Consider the following 23,712-nt stretch of genomic DNA (forward strand, 5'->3'; position numbering starts at 1 on the left):
TATCCAATCTAATTAAAGAATATGATTGGTCAGTCAAAATTTGTGGTTCCCTCCACTTCTACCTTTACTGCTTTAGGCATTACTATGTTTTTATTATTGCAACTTTAGATATAGTATTCCCATTATGTCACAGGTAAATGTTACGTTAAGTTCTCCATGTGGAATAAAAGAGAAGTCAGAATCAGATCATAAAGGTTAGTAAATGATATACTTCAAACACTAATTCCTTAGTGGACTTACTATTTCTCTCTCCTAAAGACTGTTTTCCTGGCTTCTCAGCCCCATGTTTACCAGACACGAGTTTTTCTAATGCTGTGGGACAAAAAATATTTACCATCCAATAAAGATGTGTTTGCTAAATGTCAAAAAAAAAAAAGAAAGTAGATGGAAAATTGTCCAGGAAATTGAAAAGAAAAAGAAATATAGTGGGAGTTTAAGAATGTTAAAATTGTGATGTACATGAGTGAGAATATCTTTACGAAACCTATTACTAAATACAACTATTATGCACAAATACAGCAATTTGTTACTTTGAAACTTACAATACCTACAAAGGAGCTTACATTTTAATTAAACATTAAATCAATATTTTAGGGTAAAGTGGCTCTATTTCTATATCTAATTAGTTTTATTTGTCTGTAGACAATAAAATTATGATTATTTTCTCCTTTTCTGATTTTCCTTCTTTGTCCTTTTGGTTTTAGAGCTATGGGATTTTTTTTTCTTCATAAGAGAGCTATGGATCAGCTAGCTGGTCTCAAACTCACAGGCTAAAGTGGTACAACATCTCACCTCTCAAAGAGCATTTACTACCTTGCATAACTCATGATGATGACTTCATATTTAAAGCAAGAAATTCAGGGTGGTTCTTGTTTAATGTCTGAATATGTATATCTACCACTCCTACTCAACTACTAGACTTATTACATGCAAAATAATCTCAGAGGTAAAAGCAAAATAAATGAAATGCAAATTGTCATTTGCCTATAAGCAAACTACGATGAGACATTTAATCTGCACACAGATTCCATCACAACATATTCTTGATGCACTGTGAAGACTTTATTTAATGAAAAAAAGGAAAAATAATCTAAGAGGCAGTCAATATAGAGGACATTTGGTGAAAGGTAACCTATAATAGATGTAACCAAAGCAACTGTGTGGATCTGCAAAGATGCTGAGTGCAGCAGCAAGTGTCCTCCTTTCTGTTGCAACTGCTGAGGCTGTGCTGGGAGTTTTAGGGAACTCAATCATTGCACTTGTGAGTTGCCTGGACTGGGCCAGGAACAAGAAGATCTCTAAGATTGGCTTCCTCCTCACTGGCTTGGCAACTTGCAGAATTTGTCTTATATGGATAATATCTTTCGATGCCTATATAAAGGTGTTATTCCCAAGTATGTATAAGTCTAAAAGTCTACTTGAAAACATCACGTACATGTGGCTGACTGTGAATTACCTGAGTGTCTGGTTTGCTGCCAGTCTCAGCATCTTCTATTTTCTGAAAATAGCAAATTTTTCCAACCGTGTATTTCTCTGGTTGAAGAGGAGAACTGGTAAAGTGTTTTACTTTCTAGTGGGATGCTTGCTAATCTCATGGCTAATCTCCTTCTCACTCATTGTGGAGAATATGGAGAGTAACAGAATGAAGCCAAGAAACAGAACCTGGGAAATCCACCTGGAGGGGGGAAAAGCAATCATTAATTATGTTTCAGTCAATTTCGGAGTCTTGTCTCTCTTTATGATGACCCTATTTACATGTTTCTTGTTAATCATTTCACTTTGGAGACACAGCAGGAGGATGCAATCACATGGCTCAGGATTCCAAGACCTCAACACAGAAGCTCATGTGAAAGCCATGAAGGTGTTGATTTCCTTTATTTTCCTTTACATATTTCATTTTATAGGTATTTTAATAGAAATCATCTGCATGTTCATACCAGATAGCAAATTGTTATTTATTTTTGGTTTCACAATGGCATCCATGTATCCCTGTTGCCACTCATTTATTCTAATTCTAACAAGCAATCAGCTGAAGCAAAGCTCACTTAGGGTACTGAAGGGATTAAAGTGCTGTGAGAAAGGAAAAAGTCTCAGAACCATGTAAAAGTCTGGAACAGAAATGGGAAGTCTGAAATAATAATGAAGAAATCATAAAAGATCTTTTTAAATTTGTACAATGTTCTTACATTGTGTTTGAGGAGATGTTTTAGGCTCTTTTTCATTTTTATTTATTATCCTGTGTGTGTTTATTTGTGTGTGTGTGTGTATATGCAAGTATGTGTGCTTGTGTGTGTGATTACATGTGTGCATGCATGCATATGTGTGTGTAGGAGGTATAAGATGGGATAGATGTGTTGGTGGTATTTTTAACACGGACACATCAAGGAGTTGGTTCTCTTTTTCCACCTTGATATAAGGTCTCTCTTTTATTGCTGTCACATTAATGCTTCTGGCTAGTTGAGTTAAGAGCTTTCAGTCAGTTCACCAATCTACATCTCCTTTCTTCTGTTAGTTCTGGGATTATAGATGCATGTCACTGCATCAAACTTTTTTTTCATGTAACACGTATCCTTTAATTTTTTATAATCATAATTTTCTTTTTATCACAAAATCCTGAATTAAGAAAACTCGTAATAATAAGTTTCTGATACTTCTTTATCAAGCTGTCATTATGTAGCTCAGGCTGGCCTTGGGTTTTTGATTCCCCTTCTGTACCTCCCAAGCACTGGGATTACGGGTGTGTGATACCATGCCTAACTTTGATCTGCCTTGATCACCATCCTATGTTAGCATTAGTTCTTGTGTTTCTTCATTCCAGAACTTTCTGTCAGGCTTGTTCTGATTTCAGTATTTTGTTATTTCCTATTTCTCTTGACATGCCCTCTTTTACTTCATGGCATTGGAGTTTGGGACACTTGCCAGACTAAATACCTTTTTAACTTCTAAAATAAACATAACTTTGATGCAATTGTAGTCTTCTAATAGTTATAGAGACCCCTCTCAGAAGGTACAGAGACCTACTGTCACATCTCTACTTTGGAAAGTTGACCATTTTTTATGAATTGAAGTACATGAAGTAAATGTATTTTGAGGCTCATATTTCTCCTTTTTTTGAGGTCTTTGATTCATTTGGACTTGAGTTTGCATCAAACTTTTTTAATAGGTGGATCATGGATTGAACTCAGGTCACCTGATTTACACAGCAATCATTTTACCCACTGAGCTATCGTGCTGGACCCTTTATGTTGGTTTTTAATTGTTGCATTAATGTTATTGAAATCTTCTGCTGCTGTTCTATATATCTTAGAATCTCACTCTATGGTGCAATTTTAATATCATGTGAAAATTTAAATGCTCAGTCAGCCTTCTACTCTGTCAGTCATTCCCATGCACTTGGCAGAGTTAACCTGCAGACTGTACTGTGTTAAGTTATACAGTTAGAATAAATGTCTGAAGCAAGATTGCATTGCTTGCTAGAAGGTCTCACAAGGAACCAAGACAGACAGTTGTCACTCTTGGCATTTTCTACATGTAACTGAAAAACAAAGAACGGTGTTTCCTTTGTGTTCAATTTTACCACTTACAATTACTGTTGTTTCATCCATTAAATCCCAAAGTGCTTGTTACTTACTGGTGGATAGTTGAAGCAAAAATGTTTTAATGATTAGATGTGGCTCTGCAACACATAGCTATAGAAGCAAAGACAATCTCTGGAAGAAAGGATGAAAGCAACAATGAAAGAAGTCTTCATACTACTCAACACCAGTTATTTGAAATGAAGCAGTTACAGATCAATTAAAGCTGAGGAGAGATTCTTCTGGAGAACACATTCAAAGGTACAGTGACCTAAGCAGATGAGTGGACCAAGTCCAGGACCTGTGTAGAGTGAGAAATGTCCTTTTAAGGCTTGGAAACAAATATATACATGTGTACATTCATGTACAAAAACCTATAGGCATATTTGAAAGGTTGATTTCTAGTTCATTCCCAGTTCAGTTGGAGTTGGTGAGCTCCCATTAGCAGAGGCAAACTTTCAGTGGATGAATCTCTCATGGTCTTGACTTCTTTGCTCATATTCTCACCCTTTCCACTTTTCAACTGGACTTTGGGAGCTCAGTCCAGTGTTCCAATGTGGGTCTCTGGCTCTGCTTCCTTCTGATGTTGGATGAAGGTTCTGTGGTGATATTTAAGATAATCATCAGTCTGACTACAGGGGCAAGGCCAGTTTGGGTACTCTCTCTGCTATTGCTTAGGGTCTTATCTGGGGTCATCCTTTTGGATTCCTGGGAATTTTTCTAGAGCCAGGTTTCTTGCTAACCCCATAATGGCTCCCTTGATCTAGATATATCTTTCCTTGCTCTCATATCTGTCCTTCCTCCATCTTGACTATCCCATTCCCTCAAATTCTTTTCAGACCTCCCCTTTTTCCCGCCTCTTCCCCTCCTCCCCTTCCTTCTTCCACTGCCTCCATGCTTCCAATTTGTAAGGCAATCTTCCTGTTTCCAATCCCCAGGTGGGGGTGTGTATATATATATATATATATATATATATATATATATATATATATATATAATTTTCTTTGGGTTCACCTTATTACTTAGCTTCTCTAAGATCATGAACTATAGGCTCAAAATTCTTTGTTTATGATTAGTATCCATTTATGAGTGAGTACATACCATTTTCACTATTTTGGGTCTGGGCTACCTCACTCAGGATAATGTTTTATAATTCCATCCATTTGCATGCAAAATTCAAGATGTCATTGTTTTTTATCACTGAGTAGTATTCTAATGTGTAAATGTGCCACACTTTCTTTATCCACTCTTTATTTGAGGGGCATCTAGGTTGTTTTCAGGATCTGACTTTTACAAACAATGCTACTGTGAACATAGTTGAACAAATAGTTTTGTAGTATGACTGAGCATCTTTTGGGTATATTCCCAAAAGTGGTATTGCTCAATCCAGAGGTAGGTTGATTCCCAATTTTCTGAGAAACCACCATAATGATTCTAATGTGGTTGCACAAGTTTGCATTCCCACCAGAAATGGATGAGTGCTTGCATAACTGGATGTCAACATGTAGAAGAATGAAAATGGATCCATGTCTTTCCCCAAGCACAAAACTCAAGTCCAAATGGATTAAAGACCTCAATATAAATCTGCCCAAACTGAACCTGATAGAAGAGAAAGTGGAAAGTAGCCTTCAATGCATGGGCACAGGAGACCACTTCCTATATATAACCCCAGTAGCATGGACACTTAGAGCAACAATAAATAGATTGAGCCTCCTGAAACCTAAAAGCTTCTGTAAAGCAATGGGCACTGTCAATAAGACAAAAAGGCAGCCTATTGAATGGGAAAAGATATTCACCAACCCCTCATCAGACAAGGGACTGATCTCCAAAATATATAAAGAACTCAAGAAATTAGATAATAAAATTCTAAATAACCCAATCTTAAAAATGGGGTACCGACCCAGGTAACCTCGGGTGCATGGGGGGGGTGTGGAAGGGTTGTTGGAAGGGGAGAGGGTTAGAGAGAAGGGGAGGAATGGGGAAAGCTCGGTGGACCGGGATGGGGGGGAGGGAGGAAGGATAAATATGGGATCAGAGAAGAATATATTTCAACTAAGGGAGTCATTTTAGGGTTTACAGGAGACTTGATTATATATGGGATCCCAGGTCCAAGGAGAGATCCCCAGATTGTTCTCTGGACAGAGGAGAGGGTGCCTGAAGTGGCCTTGGCCCATAACCATACTGATGAATATTTTGCTTATCACCATAGATCCTTCATCTGGCGAAAGACTGCGATACAGACGGAGACCCACATTGGAGCACCGGACTGAGCCCCCCAAGGTTCAAATGAGGAGCAGAAGGACGAAGAAAATGAAAAAGGAAATAAGGACTGCGAGGGATGCGATCACCTACTGATACAAGGGGACGGATCTAATGGGAGTTTACCAAGGCCAACTGGACTGGGACTGAACGAGGACGTGATCGAACCAGATTCTCTGAATGTGGCCGGATTCTCTGAATGTGGCTGGCCCGAAGTCTTTCTGAAAAGCCATTGACTATGACACTGGGACTTGTTTCCTCTGCATATACTGGATTTTGGGGATCCAGTCTGTTTGGATACTCACCTTCCTGGACCTGGAGGGAGGGGGGAGGAACTTGAACTTCCCACAGGGCAGGAAACCCTGACGGCCCTAAGGGACGAAGAGGGAGGAGGAGAGGGAGTGGGGGGGAGTGGGAGGGTGTTGGGAAGAGGGGCGGAAATGGAAACTTTTATAATTTAATAAAATTGCTTTCAAAAAAAAAACAAAAAACAAAAAAAAGAAAAAAAATGGGGTACCGAACTAAACAGAGAATTCTCAACAGAAGAATTTCAAATTGCCAAAAGATATTTAAGGAAATGTTCAACTTCCTTAGTTATCAGGGAAATGCAAATCAAAACAACTCTGAGATACCATCTTACACCTGTCAGAATGGCTAAAAATAGAAACACTAATGATATCTTATGCTGGAGAGGATGTGGAGTAATAGTCATACATTCTTAATTCCTACATTTATGTAACTTCTTTTTAAATATATCACATATCAATTTAAATCAACCTTTGATTTATTTCTTCTATAGCACTTCACAATTATCAATCCCAAATCTAAACATTAAGAGATATGACTTTTTTTAGAAAAATGAACATCTTTAGCACAAAGACATAGGGTCTAAATTGACTGATAATAACTCAAGCAAATAACCAGTAAAAGATAAAGATAAAATGCAAAAATGGCCATGAAGACCTATATCAGTATCTTTTCCATCTTCGTCCATACTGAAGGAAGTACCATCCTCACCCTAACTATTTACTCTTTTTAATTTATATTGGGGCTAAAGTATGTTCCCCATGCTTGCTTTAAAAACATGGTAAGGGAAAGGAGTAACAGGAACATAGACTCCTAGGCTATCATCATCTATCTTCCAAGTGACATTCTGGGAGACAGTTCCCTTCCTCAGCAAGTTCCCTCGGGGTCATAACCATGCCTTTGGTCTTTATCAAAGTATAGAAGTCTCTGTTTCCTTCAAGTACCACTGGATCAAAAGTCACCCCATCCAGTGCTGTCTGAATAAATAGATACAGGACCTGGATTTTTTAACCTCTCCTAAAATTGAAACACTTGAATTGTACATTCAATTATTTGGGCTTTGAAAGTATGAAAGTTGTATGGAATCCCATCTCAAAACATTATCTAGTGAGTATCTGGATAGGATAGTATTAACAACATGTGTCTTTAGTGAATGAGGGAGTAGTTTTAATGTCTACATTGATAAAGAATATTAAAATGTGTAGTTTTAATTATTTGTTACCAAAATGTCCACAACGAAGGAGCGTAGTAGAAAGATAGTAAGAGAGGAGAGTTAACTCCTCTCCACATCCACTCCAGTCCCTTTCAAATCCCTGTGGTATCTCCAAATTATATGTGTCCTTTGAGCGTGGTGGATCTTCCCTTGCCCATAGTGAGCTTGACCCAGAAAGTTAAGGCTGCTGGATTGGTCATAGTCATCCATTAACTTCTGGCTGCTGTGTCTCACACAGAGAATAAGGAAATATAGTTGTAGATTGAACAGAACAAAGTACATGTATTAGAGAAATTCTTGAGCAAGAAGGGTTGCCCCCAGAGAAAGATACTACCTTGTTGTTCAACCCAGAGGTCTCCTATGAGACTTAAGTGTGGAACTGGGTAGAGATTGATGTCATCTTTATTGAACTGATCATTCTTTTAGTATATTCTCTGAGAGTCAAATCTGTGTGTCCCCCACACTTTCTTTACAAAATTCCTCAGTCTAATTGGAGAGGTGACTGTGCATTGCTCCTCCAGTCAAGGAAGTGATGACTTTTGTTCAGTCTCTTACTCAAAATATTCTGTTCATTTAGTAGGCTATTAACTACCATTTCTTATTCATCTGTTACGGTAGTGTCTTCTAATTTGCAGCAGACCCTTTTTTATATCACACAAAGAGCTGTCTCATTTTCATATTTAAAAGATGAAATAAAATATTAGTTTTGTATTTTACATTTTATTATTTTATATATATTTATGTGTAAATATATGACACCCTCATTTCATAATTCAGCTTATTAAATGCAAAATAGTCTCAAAGGGACAAGTAAAAATCCATGAAACAGAACCTTCAATTTGCATATTAACAAATCACAAGAACGTATTTAGTCTGCTCACATTCTGTAGACTAGGTAAATCTTACAGAAGCCACAAAAGTGAACACTATAATTACATTTCTCATTTTACCACAACACATTCCTGAAGAACTTTGGAGTCTTTATCTAAAGAAAGAAGATAAAAATCATTTCTACATCAAATAAATGCTACTTGCAACAATTTTGCAGCAGGTAACTGACACAAGTTACAACAGAAGAAGTCTTGGAGATTGGCAGAAATGCTGAGTGCAATGGAAGGCATCCTCCTTTTTGTTGCTACTACTGAGGCTGTGATGGGAGTTTTAGGGAGCTCATTTGTTGCACTTGTAAACTGTACAGGCTGGATCAGGAGCAAGAAGCTCTCTAAAATTGACATTATTCTCACTGGCTTGGCGTTCTCCAGGATCTTTACCATATGGTTAATAACTTTAGATGCATACTCAAAGGTTTTCTTTCAGAATATGTTTATGTCTAGTGATCTAAGTAAATGCATATATTACATATTGGTAATTATTATCTACCTGGACATCTGGCTTGAGGATAGCAAATTTTTCCCACTCCATTTTTCTATGGTTAAAGAGGAGAACTGATAAAGTTTTTGCCTTTCTAATTGGATGCTTAATTATAATGTGGCTAACTTCCTTTCCATTAGCTGCAAAGGTGATTAAAGGTGTTAAAACGAGTAACACATCCTGGCTGATCCACCTGGAGAAAAGCGAGTTACTTATAAGCTATGTTTTTGCCAATATGGGAGTCATTTCCCTCTTTGTAATGGCCCTGACTCCATGTTTCCTGTTAATTATTTCCCCTTGGAGACATACCAGGCGGATGCAATCACGTGACTCGAGATTCTGGGACCTCAACAGAGAAGCTAATGTGAAAGCCATGAAAGTTTTAATTTCATTTATCATACTTTTTATCTTACATTTTATGGGTTTTTTCATAGAAGCATTATGCTTGTTTCTCACAGAAAACAAACTTCTGTTTATTTTTGGTTTCTCAATGGCATCCACGTATCCCTGCTGCCACTCGTTTATTCTAATTCTAACAAACAGCCAGCTGAAGCAAGCCTTGATGAGGGTACTGAAGAGATTAAAGTGCTGTGAGACTTAACAGAAAAATGATGGTTCTGGCACAATCCTACAAGGGACTCCCCGAAGCAATTTTTCATCCTAACTAATCTCTCACACTGCCTTTTACTTGTATTGTTAAACATCTTTGAAACATTCCACAACTGTTGAGACTTTTGTAGTGAGAACAAACAGCTAAGACACAAGTTCCCAGTGTGATTTATTTCACTTCTGAAGCATTGACACCCATTCTCCAGGAAGAAACAAGGTGTGTGGCAGGGGGAGCAGGCAGAAATGTATGATGAACCTTCACATTTAGAACATGGAACTGAGGAACTAAAGGGTTGCTTTTGTGTGTATGCAGTTGTCATTCTTAGTTACTTTTACTTCCTCATTTTCAATATGGAAGTTCTAGTTACAGTATATGCTTGGTGCAGTATCAACAGCCATGAGAATAGACATGGGTCTGTGGAAAACACTTGAAGAAACAAGGCTGTCTGAGGAAGAAACCAAAAACTGGTCTTCAGGTATTTCAAAAACACTGATTTCAGATGAAGCCAAGTTGTGGAGCAAAGAGATCTGAGGAAAGGATTCGGCTAGAGCAGATCCAAAAGTCACAGTCTGCTTCTGACCAAAGGAAAAAAGAATGAACCTGGAGTAGAATCTACACAATATAACATTCTACCTTAGGATTTCATCACACACACACACACACACACACACACACACACAAGCACGCTCACACACTCATGTATATAAATTTATACTCACAGACGTATATATCTAATGTAGTTTCTAAAGAGAATATTATGTCCAACCTAATAATTTAGGTGAATATATTATTTGAGCAACTTACAAAAGTATATTGGTTTTATACTGATGGTCAGACACGTACATATTTATATATTTGAAAGATTAATTCTATATAAGATTTTTGAAATAATATTTTTATATTTTCAATATCTTATTTGGAAAATATATAGAAAACAACAAAAGAATATTTTTAAAATACCCAGTCTTTGAGAGAGAGAGAAACAATGTATTTGAGTGAGTAGAGGGGCAGAAAGAATCTGGGAGGAGTTGGAAGAGGGGAAGAATACAACCAACATATATTATATGAAAACAATAATGGAAATGTTAAAAATTCCTAATGTCACAACACAATTAATCAGATAGGATCATTCAAAATTATACTTATGGGCAGCTATGCTCTTTATACCACTTACATTTTATAAATCCAGTCACAACTGGTGACAGGGCTGCCTGACATGGACATACTTGAAAGGAGGCAGAATCAGAGAGACATCATAAATCCACCAGAGTCAGACATGCTGAATCTTTATCGGTAAGCCACTGGCCATGTGGCAATATACAGTTTAATAGAATCTCTTATTAGTATAAGAGCTAACCAATATGAAGCTAGAGCTAATGGACCAAACAGTGTTTTAATTAATACAATTTCTGTGTAATTATTTTGGTTCTGGGTGGCTGGGTGGCTGGGATGAACAAACAGGCCCTGTAACAATTTGGTACCCAATGTGGTACCAACTAACCCACATAAAACTTGAGAGGGCTTGAAAAGGAATTTTAGACCAAAATAAATAAATAAATTAAATTAAAAAAATAAAAAAAATAAGCAGAGTTTAACACAGCTTCTTGCTGTTTGGTGGTGTGCCACATCTCCTTTAAGGAAAGTTTTCCTGACTCAGCAACAGTAGCAGAAAAAAAGCTGCACCATTTACACCATTTTGAAATGTAGGCTTTCTGGATGTGCTGCCAGCATGACCTCTAGCTATTTCAGGAAAACAAGTATTTGGGTGGGGTTTGTGAGCAGCATGCTGCAACTTGCTTGATGGCAATGTGGACCAGCTTTGGGCCTGGAACTGGGTAGGTGTGTATGGTTCAGAGGCACAAGTGGCTCCACCATGATGAACTATGAGGAGAGAACAGAAAGTACCTTATATATCATGAGAATAGCACAGTTTTAAGTTTTAGACTGGGCAGTCAAGCACGCAGTCCCATATTTACCCTAGCAATGACACAGTTTAAGTTTTTAAGAAGTGCTTATCATTTTAAAAAGTGCTCCTGGACAGTAAAGTTTGTAGATATGCAATAAAGACAAAGCCAGTTGAGTCACAGTGTTGGATAAATGTATGTAGTCTTGGAAGAAAGAAGAAAAAAAGTATAGAGAGCAATAAAATAAAGTTAATGTTCCAAAATATGGGGTAAAGTCTTTTAAGAAGCAGAGTACAGATAGTCAAAGATTTTAAAAAGTAAAGAAAAATAAGCCATGTAAAAATGGAAAATTCACAGAGAGTCTGAATTATGTATATTATTGTGTTATCTTTGAATTTTTGACTGTGAATGAGCTAAGTACAGTGAAACATTTCATTGTATGGACTGCTAAGCTAAACCAACATGTATATTATAAAGTTATGATGACTTTCAAATTTGGGTCTAAGGATGTGTTGTTTTGGGGAAAAAAAGGTTCTTCTCTTGTTCCCACAAAGGATGAGAACCTGTGGATTGCTTTCAGACTAGTATGGTTTGATGAAATAAGACGCCCTGAAATGTCTCCATGAACACCCCCCAAAAATAAAAGACCTGATTAACAGTACCCTCAAACAGTAGGAAGCAGTTTGAGAACTATGCCCATATTCACAAATATTGTCTGTAAATGTTTGTTTACATTTAAAGGGGTATAGGATATAAATATAAATAATTTTCATTGGTATGGATCTTAGTATACTGATATAAATTTAAGGTGTATTTTGTTATATGTATATTTCTGCTCTTGATTAAGGTATTGTGCTTGTACAGTTCATTTAAAAATGTAATGAATAATTAAGGAATATAGGTAGAGAGTCATCTATAATAGTCAAGATTTTGTCATGTTAATTAGATTTTCTAGATGTACAGAGATGTATTTCAGATGGATAAGTATTCTGCAAATCTTTTAGATACCTTCAGAATATGGTATTTAAAATGTTTCCATAACTTAGAACTTTTCATGACAATGAAACATGTCTGCTCCTGGTAACACAAGCTACTTCAAGAGGAAGATGGGTATCAAAGAGGCTCCTTATGGAGTTGGTTAGCCATTTAAGCAAGAAATTGCTCTGCCTGGACTGCTTAACTGGACATGCATAACCCACAAAGAAATGACTGCTGAACTTGCCTAAAGGTGAGATCCATCAGAATTCCTGATTCACAAAAGAGTCTGCTAGATGTTCTGCAGGACACAGAAGAAAAGGGGAATTACAAACTGCCAATATAGGCAGAACTGTCTTTGAAATTTCCTGCTTCGTGGAAAAGTCTGCTGGATACTATGGGCCTGTAGGCTGTAGATGGGTGCCCCAATGGTACAAAAGAACTTTGAGTGACTCTCCAGGCAGCAAGATGTCTCTGTCAATTCTAGAGTTTTAGAAGTTTCTTACAATATAATTCTTGTTTACTTAGGTAATATTATATCCTTCTGGAGTTTTTGATGGAGTTGAAGAGTAGATAGTAATAATATAGTTGTCCTTAAATTATAATAAGAGATAAGGTAGATATAAATATTGTAAAGGCAATTCTTGCTTGATACCTGTTTTGTTATATGTAATTATACTATGTTAAAGATAAAACCCCTCTTTTTGTTTAGACAGAAAAGGAGAAATGGCGTGGGAGGTTCTTCTATGTGCTGCTATTATTGGTTAATGAATAAAGAAACTGTATTGGCCTGTTAATAGGGCAAAATTAGGTAGGTGGAAAAAACTGTACTGAATGCTGGGAGAAAGGAGGCAGAGTCAGAGAAATGCCATGGAACCACCAGAGTCAGACATGCCGAATCTTTGTCAGTAAGCCACCGCCATGTGGCAATATACAAATTAATAGAAATGGATTAACTTGGTATAAGAGTTAACTAGTAAGAAGTTAGAGCTAATGGTCCAAGCAGTGTTTTAATTAATACAATTTCTGTGTGGGGGCAGCCAGGTTGCCAGGATGAACAAGCGGTCCCCTGCAAGCAGAAATGCTGTGGTGTCTTGGAAAAATTCTCTCATAAAGAATATACATAAAATGTCATTATATAAGCATACCCCATCTGACATAATTAAAATAGTCTTATTCTCCATTCCTACCATGCTGATTCTCTCAAATAAGGATTTATAATTTATACATTTCCTTGCAAGTAGACAAGGCTAACTTAAAGAGTGACCAGTAACTTGATAAATCTATTTTCTTTTTTAATAAGTACAAGTTAATTTACTATCTTGGGTTTTTACTAAACTTGAGCCAATAAAGACCACACAAGCTATCCATCTATGATAGAATAGACACAGTGTATGATAAGGTAACCTAAAACACACTTGGCACATCCATGGGAATGACACCTCTCTTTGAAGTGAAATAGATCAAATTTTGCTTTAAGACCAATATATGGTGAGGTAGCATTGCTTTGTTAAATTTTTCAATTTTATAGGGGTTTTAGAAAGGCCAAGGATGAGAAGAGACTATGTTGTCCCTGTCTTTCATTATAGTCTTTGGATGATAAGTTTTGCAGTAAAATGTTGTTCAGTTTAGATTTAGTCTTTGAAAAAGTAAATTCCTCATTTGCATGCTTGATTTTAGTTCTCCATTTTCTGAATGGGAAAAAACTGCAGCTGCCAAGCTGTTCTGTGGATCTGCTGATCTTAAACTATTAGAAATGCTTGATAGTTAGCACAGTTCTGAAATACAGAAGTTTTACTTTTTTTCAAAGTTTATTAAATTATAATAGTTTCTATTTCCGCCCCTCCTCCCAACACCCTCCCACTCCCCCCACTCCCTCTCCTCCTCCCTCTCCATCCCTAAGAGCAGTCAGGGTTTCCTGCCCTGTGGAAAGTTCAAGTTCCTCCCCCCTCCCTCCAGGTCCAGGAAGGTGAGTATCCAAACAGACTGGATCCCAAAAATCCAGTATATGCAGAGGAAACAAGTCCCAGTGTCATTGTCAATGGCTTTTCAGAAAGACTCCGGGCCAGCCACATTCAGAGAATCCGGCCACATTCAGAGAATCTGGTTGGATCACGTGCTCATTCAGTCCCAGTCCAACTGGCCTTGGTGAACTCTCCTTAGATCATGTACTTGGCATGTACTTCTAAAATAAAGACACAACAGAGACTTGATTTCTCACAAAAAAAAGAAATGCTTGATAGTTCTCACTGATAAATGTTCACTGCAATAAAATATCTTATGAAAATGCATCTATGATTAAACAAAAACCCTTTTTAAAAACCCACAGTATCAAAAAATCCACAATATCTTAAATAAATAGCTTAATATTGTACCTCAAAGTATTAGCCAAATGAGAACAAACTAAAGACAACTCTGTAAATACAATAAAATAATAGATTGATTTAAAAAGTAATAAAGTAGTAAAATATTTCAAAGAATCAATGAATCAAAGAGTTGTTTCTTTGAAAACATAAAAAATATTGGCAAATGCTTAGACAAACAAAATTAGAGATTAACAAATTAAGAAAACTAAATATAGAAAGGGAAACATTGGAACAGATGCCAGTGAAATTTGTAGTATCATCAGGCATGCTTTGAAAACTTGGACTCCAATAAACTAGAAAATCTAAAGTGAATGGATGTTTCTAAACACACATGACCTAACAAAATTAGATCAAGAGACTATAAAACATTTAAGCTAGTCTATAAAAAGCAATGAGATTAAAGTAGTAATAAGAAGCCTCTGGACTAACAAAAAACTAAAAGCAGATATATTCACTGTAGAAGTTTATAAGACAATTAAATAAATTACAATACTCCTTAAGCTATTCCATAAAACAAAAATAAAAATGTTATCAAGCTAATTTTACACAGTGAGTATTACACAAGTACCAAGATAGAATAAGAATACACAAAGATTGAAGTTTGAAAGTTGATAGCTCTGATGAACTTGGATGTTAAAACTCTCAATAAAATATTTACATTTGGGGGATGGAAAAATCGCTCAGTGGTTAAGGGCACTGACTGCTCTTCCAGAAGTCCTGAGTTTAATTCCCAACAATCACAAGGTTATAGTGATGTTTCATTTGTATTTAATAAATAAAGCTTGCATGAAAATCAGAGACTGAAACAGCCTCACTGGTCAGCCGTACGGACCAGGCAGTGGTGACGCACACCTTTAATCCCAGCACTAGAGATGTATATAAGACAGGAGGAGACAGGTCTCAGCTCAGTCTCATTCTGAGGACTCCTGAAGGCAGTATTGCCATTTTAGTCTGAGACAGAGATAAGAGCCAGTGGCTGGATGCTTTGCTTTTTTCATCTTCAGGTTGAACCCCAATATTTATCTCTGGATTGTTATTATTCATGCTACACATGGTGACTCACAACCATCCAAAATGAGATCTGGTGCCCTCTTCTGGCCTGCAGGCAGAACACTGTATATATAATAAATAATTAAATCTTTTAAAAGTATTTGCAATTTGAAATCAATAGCATGTCTTAAAAGGTCATTTTCCATGATAAAGTTGACTTCATCCAAGGATACAAAGATGAATCAACACCCAGAGAACAATTTAAACACATAGAGTAAAGCCCACATGTTAGTTTGAATGAGAAATGATCCCTATGGGCTTAGGTATTTGAACACTTGGTCCCTGTTTTGTTACAGTGCTTGGGGGGGGGGGCAGGGAATAGGTGGTACAACATTGCTGGCATAATTTCCTCACTGGGACTGGGCTTGAAATTATACAGACTCACCCTTCTTCCAGTTTGCTCTCTCTGTTTTATGCCTGGCACTTGCTGCCATGTCTACCTGTCACAATGGACTCTTACTCTATACAACAGAAAACCCACATAAGCTCTTTCTTCTTCATGTCTCTCATGGTAGTTTATCACAACAAGAAGAAAGTAACTAATACAGGAGAGAAGCAGAGGAATCACATTATCATAATGGTAAATATACAAGTAGCGCTTAACAAAGTACAGCATTCCTTCATGACAAAAACTCTGAAAAAATAAGAATAGAAGAAATATACTTTAGCATAATAAATTTTATATATGATAAATATATTCCAATAGTATACTAAGTGAGTTAAAACTCAAAGCATTCACTTTGCTCACTCAATGCAGTGTGTGATGTCCTAACTAGTATAATAAGATAATAGAAATAAAAAAGTACAACTAGAAATGGAAAAAGTTAAAATGGGATGACACCATCCTACAATTCAACGACCCAAATGATTTCACAAAACAAAACACACAAGCAAATAATACCCTTAGAACTAAGAAACGCTTCTAAGAAAACAGCAGAATGTAAAACCAGCAAACAAATGCAGTTTCTTTCTCATTATAAATAATAAGCATAATGAGAAATAAATCGGGAGAAAAAATCATTTATAGTACTTAGGAGCAATGATAACCAAGGATGTAAAAAAAAAAAACCCTTACAGTGAAGATTTAAATATTAAAGAAATCAAAGAAGACACTAGAACGTGGAAAGACTTATGCTCAATGATTGACAGAGTTAATACTGCAAAAAAAACCAACTTTATTACTGAAAATGACCTGTAGGTTCAATGAAAATTCATCAAAAATACAATGACTTTCTTCATAGTACTAGGAAAAATACTAAAATTATATGGAAGCACAAAATATTTTAACACCCAACACAATCCTAAATATAAATAACAATACTGCATAGATCATAATGCCTACTCTTAAATTCTACTACCAAGCCATTGTAAAAACACCATGGTGCTGGCACAAAAGCATACTTGCAGATGAACTGGATAGAATATATAATGCAGAAATAAAGCCATACAGCTGTAGTCACTTAATCCTCGACAAAGTTGTCAAAACATGTATTTGGTGGGTCAACCTTTCTAATAAATAACATTAGGAAAATATATCCACTTGTGAAAGAATGAAAGTAGATCTACCTCACATTCCTCACAAAAATCAATTCAAAATGGATCAAATGCATTAATGTAAAATGTGATACTTTACATCTGGTGAAGGCAAACAGAAAACATATTTCAAGAGAGAGGTACAGACAGAAACTTTCTGAACAAGGTCTATATTAGCAAAGGAAATAACATCCCCCACTCAAAAAAATGACAAGAAAGATTGCATTAAATTAAAAAGCCTCTGCACAGAAAGGGGACAGTGAACTGAGTGAAGAGATGACCAAAAGAAGGGGAGAAAGTCATTGCTATCTCTGTGTGTGTGTGGCTGTGTGTGTGTGTGTGTGTGTGTGTGTGTGTGTGTGTGCGCGTGCACGCACACGTGCACGCTCATGTGGTGTGAAAGAAAAAGGGGGATGGAGAGAGGCGACTAGTATCTATAACATAAAATAATTGTGTAAATGTGAAAAATCAAGCAATCCAATGAAGAAAGAGGCTAATGAAACAGACTGCTCTCAAATGAAAGAATTCAAATATTCAATAAACCTTTGGAAGTTTGTTCTGTACATTTAGCCATCAGGTAAATGCAAATTAAAATTTGCATTGATTTAATGTAGTCCCATCTGTTGGCACTTGGCTCTAGTTGCTGTGTTGTTAATGCTCTATTTAAAAAGCTCTAGTCAATGTCTTTCTTATTTTAATTTTTTTACATGCCTCCCCGAGTTCCCCCTCCCTCCTCTTCTCCTATCCCCCACCTCTCCCCTACCCCACCACCATCTACTCCTCAGTGGGAATAAGGATTCTCCTGGGGAGTCAATGAAGTCTGCCAGTGTCTTGAAGAGTATGCTTTTGTCTAAAAGTTTTGATGTTTCAGATAAAAATTTAAGTCTTCAGTCTGTTTCAAAGTGAATTTTATAGGAAGTGAAAAATATAAATCTAATTTCATTCTTCTGCAGGTGACTGTCTGGTCTTCCAAACATTTGGTGCATGAGCAATCTTTTGTTAAATGCATGTTTTGTAGCCTTTGTCAAAAATATGATGGACATACCTTTGCTGCTTATTTGTGGGTCCTCTGTTCTATTCCATTGCCCTACCTGTTTGCTTTGATGCTAGAACTAAGCTGTTTTTTAATCACTGTGGCTCTGTTTTATAATTTAAAGTCAACTATTATGATACCTCCAGATGTGTTCTTACTTTTGGGAATCACTTTAGCTATTTATGGTCTTTCATGAGTCTGTAGAAATCCTGAATTTCTTTTCTAGATCTATGAAATATGTTCTCGGAATTTTAATAGGTATTGCATTAAATCCACAGATTAATTTTGAGAATACCCACTTTCGTCATATTCATTCTACCAAGCCAGAAACCTCTTTTCCTTTGAAAAATTCATTGCAAACATCTTTATCCTCTCTCATTAGGACAGTTTCTAGCTCATCCTTGTGGGAATGGCTATCATCATCAAGAAAGTAAATGAGCATGAGGACTCACAAAGATGCAGGGGAATGAAATGTTTATACAATGCTAGAGGGAGTAAAAGAGTCCAGCCTATATAGAAGTTAGTTTGGTAGTTCCTCAAAATGTACCTATTGCTGTTGCTGAAATCACCATAAGCTTTGTTGGTAGAGCAAGAGGAAATCAAGTTAGGACTGATGTTACACAAGCTTTATCCCAGTCGGCGTAGTTTTCATAGTGCCAGATAGTGCTATCAAGGCTAGCAGGGACTTGTTATCAACCAATTTTGTTCAACTGTGTACTCTACAGGCTGCACTATAGAACTGCATGGTAGCGTGCATCTACTGGTATAACAGAAGCAAGCATGTTATGGGAATAAGTAGCTGCTTTCTATTTGGACTCTCTCCACATCATAGAATCCATATCTGATACTTCAAACGAAATCAAAAGTCCAGGACCAGAGTGTGACCCCATTTTGGAGAGAGGTGTGTAGAGATACAGATAGAAATTTAAAGCTGAGTAATTTACCTGCATAATATAATACTAATAACTAATCTTCTAATGGATATAAGCCCCTTACTACACACTATGCCTTGTGCTAACCCCTTCTCATAGACTACAGATCAATATTACTGCTTTTGCTTGTCCTATTAAACAGTGATGGAAACCGGGACACAAAAAGAGTCACTCATCTTGCTAAGGGGTATCTGTCATGTACACGTGTCAGTATTAGCTTATGTACTAAGTGTGTAAGCAAGGAATTGACTAATGACTGGTCCAGTACACATATATGTATATTCCTCTGCATATTCCTTTATATTCCATTCATGTAGGCATGCTCTTAGGTATGTGTGTAAATATATGTGCATGTGTAGGATGCATGTAGGTATGTTCTTGAGTAATTGCATGTAGATACTAGAAGATTAAATTCTTAAGTTCTAAAGTCCTTTATTCTTACTTACTATTTAATCTTCAAATGACTGATCCTCCCACATGAGTATTCATCATCATCAGTCCTGATTAGCTTCAAGATTAAATAATATTGTGTATAGTTGGTGTAGACCAAACATCTGTCTTTCTGAGTCCAATCCCTCCCCTATTAGATGCAGTACAATAGTTATAATTATGCCTGTTTTTAAGTATTTTGAGAAGGTTCAGACTATTAACCTAAATAAAGTTCCATCTAATAAAAAAGGTAAAGAATGACTATGTGACCAACTTATACCATTCCTGGGCATATATCCTAATAATTCTAAATCAACATGACATAGAGATATTTATACACCCGTGTTTATTGCACCACTTGTTACAACTATCAAGCTATTAAATAAGACTATACATCTATCAATAAATAGATGGATAAACCAAATATGATGTTTAAATACATGGAGTTTGATTGAGCCATAAAAAAAATAAAGTTATGCTATCTGCAAGACAATGGATGCAAAATGGAGACATATAATCATATTAAGTGAAATAATTCAGATAGAAAGAAAAATATTGCATGTTTTTACTCATTGATGAGTCCTAGATGTTATAGCGACATAAAGATACGAGAGTGGGGGCACAGGCAATGGTGGTGCATGCCTGTAATCCCAGTGCTCAGGAGGCAGAAGCAGGTAGATCTCTGTGCAATGTTCGAAACACAGCAGGTAAGATACTTGAATAAAATTGTCTTTGTGAAACCAGTCACTACACCAAATGAATATAAGTCTATAAAAACTTGAAAAGTATTTTTAAATTTGTGAAATGTATCCTATCTGCAGTTAAACTTAGATTCCAATTTAAAAATAACCAATTTAACAGAGTAAGTGGTTGTATTCAAAAGTGCTTCCATATAATATTTTAATACTATAAATTATAGTGATTCTTTTTTGCTTTCTTGGATTTTTTTCTGAATGGTTTTGGAGTTTTCGGGGGTTTGTGGCTTTATTTTGTTTGAACTCTCACTGAATTATCCATACTGGTCTGAGTCCTCTAGACTCAAGGGATTCCCACATATCAGTCTCCCAAGGATTTAGAGGCATAGGTAAGTGCCACTGTGCCCGGTTAACAATGAGTTGCTATGGAAAAAAAAATGAAATGCAATGCTGGTTTTGTCAGTTTGGATCCTCTCCATGTATATCTGACATCCTCATAACACCAATGAGGTGTTTGTCAAATGCAAAACAGCGTCTGAGAGACAAGGCAAATCCATGAAACAGAAACTTTAATTTGCTAATTTGCACACTACAAGCAGACATTAGTCTGCCTGCATTCTGTAGACAGACTGAGTCTTAGAGAACAGGAGGAAAGTTCATAAAGATATTCTGATTCCACTACAAGACATTTTTATTTCCCTCCAAAGTCTTTAAATATGGAAGAAAAACATCAGTCATCTGTCAAGCTGCCATTACAAGCAACATTCTCCAGCAGGTAAAAAAAAATCTAAAATAGTTGCAACAAGAGCAACCCGGAGGGTCCATAGAGATGCCGACTGTAGTTGAAGGCATTCTTCTTTGTTTTGCAACAAGTGTGTCAGTGCTAGGAGTCCTAGCGAATGGGTTGATCCTAAGTAAAACCTGCATTGACTATGTCAGGCAGAAGAAGTGCTCCAAGATCAACTTCATTCTCACAGGCTTGGCTATTTCCAGAATCTGTGTCATAGGTGTACTCATTGTTGACGGATATTTAAAATTATTTTCTCCACATATGGTTGCCTCTGACACCCAAATTACATGTGTTGCTTATCTATGGATAATTATCAATCACATAAGTACATGGTTTGCCACCAGCCTCAACCTCTTCTATCTGCTGAAGATAGCAAATTTTTCTCACTACATATTTCTCTTCTTGAAGAGAAGAATCAATACGATGTTTATCCTTCTTCTGGGATGCTTGTTTATATCATGGTCAATTTCTCTTCCACAAATAATGAAGATGTTTAATGATAACATGCAACGCAGAAATACATCCTGGAGGCTTCACCTTCTTAAAAGTGAGTTCATTATAAACCATATTGTTCTCAACATGGGAATCTTTTTCTTCGTTGTAATGACTATCATTATATGTTTCCTAATAATTATTTCAATTTGGAGGCACAACAGGCAGATGAAGTTGAATGTCTCAGGATTCAATAACAATAACACAGAAGTTCATGTGAAAGCCATGAAAGTTTTAATTTCTTTTATTATCCTGTTTATCTTGCATTTCATAGGTGTTTTCACAGAAACCCTGAGCTTTTTCAGATCAGGAAATAAATTGCTGCTTGCTTTGGGTTTGGCAATTGCATGCATATATCCTTGCTGTCACTCATTCATCCTAATTCTAGCAAACAGTCAGCTGAAGCAAGTGTCTTTGAGGGCACTGAACCAATTAAAGTGCTGTGGGAAAGGCACGGATGTCAAAACAACATGGCAGACTTAGAGAGAAATGGGTGGTCACGGAAAAAAGCCTGGTGTGGAGATCTTTGAAGACAGTTTTCACTATGTTCTAGCATTGATTTAAAAAGCAAAATCAAAACAAAAAAACTCTTACCTGACATCATGGAAATCTCCCCTGCTTGGGACTGGAGAGATGGCTCAGCTTTTAAGAGCACATACAACTCTCTATTTTGTTGTTTATTTGTTTGGTTTGGGAGGTTTTGAGACAGGGATTCTCTGTGTAGCCCTATCTGTCCTGGAACTTGATCTATAGACTAGGCTGGGCTCGACCTCAGAGATCTGTCTACCTCTGTCTCCCCAGTACTGCAATTAAACATGTGTGCCATCACACCTGGCTCTTCAATGGTTTTTAACATATGTCAAAACCCTCATTTTTTGATGGACTTTTAATTCATGTGCAAATTCAGTCTCCTAACCCTGCCAGTTCTTCCTACATATTTCCCAAAGGGAAAAAAAAGTCTGATTAGATATTATTCCTTATAAAATTCTTCAGCATGAGGTTAGACACCTAAAGCAAAGCTTGGCATTAGGTGTCTGATTTCTGACTTCCGTGAAGCACTGATAATACCCTCTCTCCAGGAAGACCCAAGGGAAAAGCAAAGCCTAACAGTTACATTCATTCTTGAAATTTAGAATATGAAGCTGGGGAAAGCAGTTATTGCTTTTTTTGTTTAAATACAGCTTTACTTTTTTACAAAGTAACTTTTGCTTTCACCTTTTAAATCCCCCAAGTCTTTCCTGCTGGGGGAAAATTTGATGTAATCTCAAAGACCTTAATAACATATGGATGGAACTCTAAAATAACAGCCGGGGGAACAGTTTATTTGAAGAAGAGTAGAGCAGAGCATCAGAAAGGGAGCCTACAGTCTTCGGAGGCTGTGATTTCAGATAATGAAGTGAATGAATCAATCGAAGTTGAAGGAAGATTCTGCTGGAGCAGATGTTAAGAAGTCATTGCTCTTTTGACCAGGAGACAAATGACTGTAGAATGTGATTATAGTATGAAATTTTCCACCTTATGGTTTTACACACACACACACAGAGTTACATTTAAAATGCAGATTTTAAGTGAATTTTTATATCTAAACCATTATTACATCAGTGTCTTCTTTACTTCATTTAAAAATGTGTGTGGAACTTAACACTTATAAGAATGATAGCTGAACAAGTCTAGATATAAAGGCTTAATAGGTTTTCTGTGTGAAGTTTTGGTGTCAAATTTTTATGTTTCTGTCTAATATGTTGGAATAGACAATTTTATACAATGTTTTTTTTTATTTTTATGTATATGGTTGATTTGCTTGCATCTATGTCTGAGTACCACATGTGTCCCTTGTGTCCAGAGAAGTCAGAAGGTGCTGTTGGATACCCTGGCACTGAAGTATGCTATAGGTAGTTGTGAGCCACCAAGTGGGTGCTGGAACTGAACCCAGATCTCTGTAAGAAAAGCAAGTATTCTGAAGCACAGAACTCTCTGTTCAGTCCTAGAACAGCTTTTTGAATATTGAATTTCACTGCACAATTTTTAAAAAGTTTACAAGATCAGTTAAAAATGTATAATACTGTCTGGGCATCTGTGTCCTGAATATTAATTATATTAACATATAATTGATTTTCACTCCAATTTTTTAAATTATCTATAAATATTTTCACTTATATTAAGTCGCTTATATTTAGTA

General features: G+C 36.5%; 3 protein-coding genes across 3 annotated transcripts; all 3 read left to right on the plus strand.

Annotated features, from left to right (window-relative positions):
• Positions 1 to 1,174: 1,174 nt before the first annotated feature.
• On the plus strand, positions 1,175 to 2,104 carry LOC125399302 (taste receptor type 2 member 105-like). Its single transcript, XM_048432778.1, has one exon. It carries the CDS (start codon positions 1,175 to 1,177, stop codon positions 2,102 to 2,104), a length of 930 nt encoding a protein of 309 aa, XP_048288735.1.
• Positions 2,105 to 8,451: 6,347 nt separating this feature from the next.
• On the plus strand, positions 8,452 to 9,325 carry LOC125399406 (taste receptor type 2 member 104-like). Its single transcript, XM_048432843.3, is given in 2 exon segments — positions 8,452 to 8,744; positions 8,746 to 9,325. Coding segments are annotated over 2 exon segments (873 nt in total).
• Positions 9,326 to 21,080: 11,755 nt separating this feature from the next.
• On the plus strand, positions 21,081 to 22,016 carry LOC125399301 (taste receptor type 2 member 106-like). Its single transcript, XM_048432777.3, has one exon. It carries the CDS (start codon positions 21,081 to 21,083, stop codon positions 22,014 to 22,016), a length of 936 nt encoding a protein of 311 aa, XP_048288734.3.
• The last annotated feature ends 1,696 nt before the right edge of the window (positions 22,017 to 23,712 follow it).

The sequence above is a fragment of the Myodes glareolus genome, chromosome 3, assembly GCF_982192425.1.
Source record: "Myodes glareolus chromosome 3, mMyoGla1.1, whole genome shotgun sequence".
In the NCBI taxonomy this organism is placed as follows: Eukaryota; Metazoa; Chordata; class Mammalia; order Rodentia; family Cricetidae; genus Myodes; species Myodes glareolus.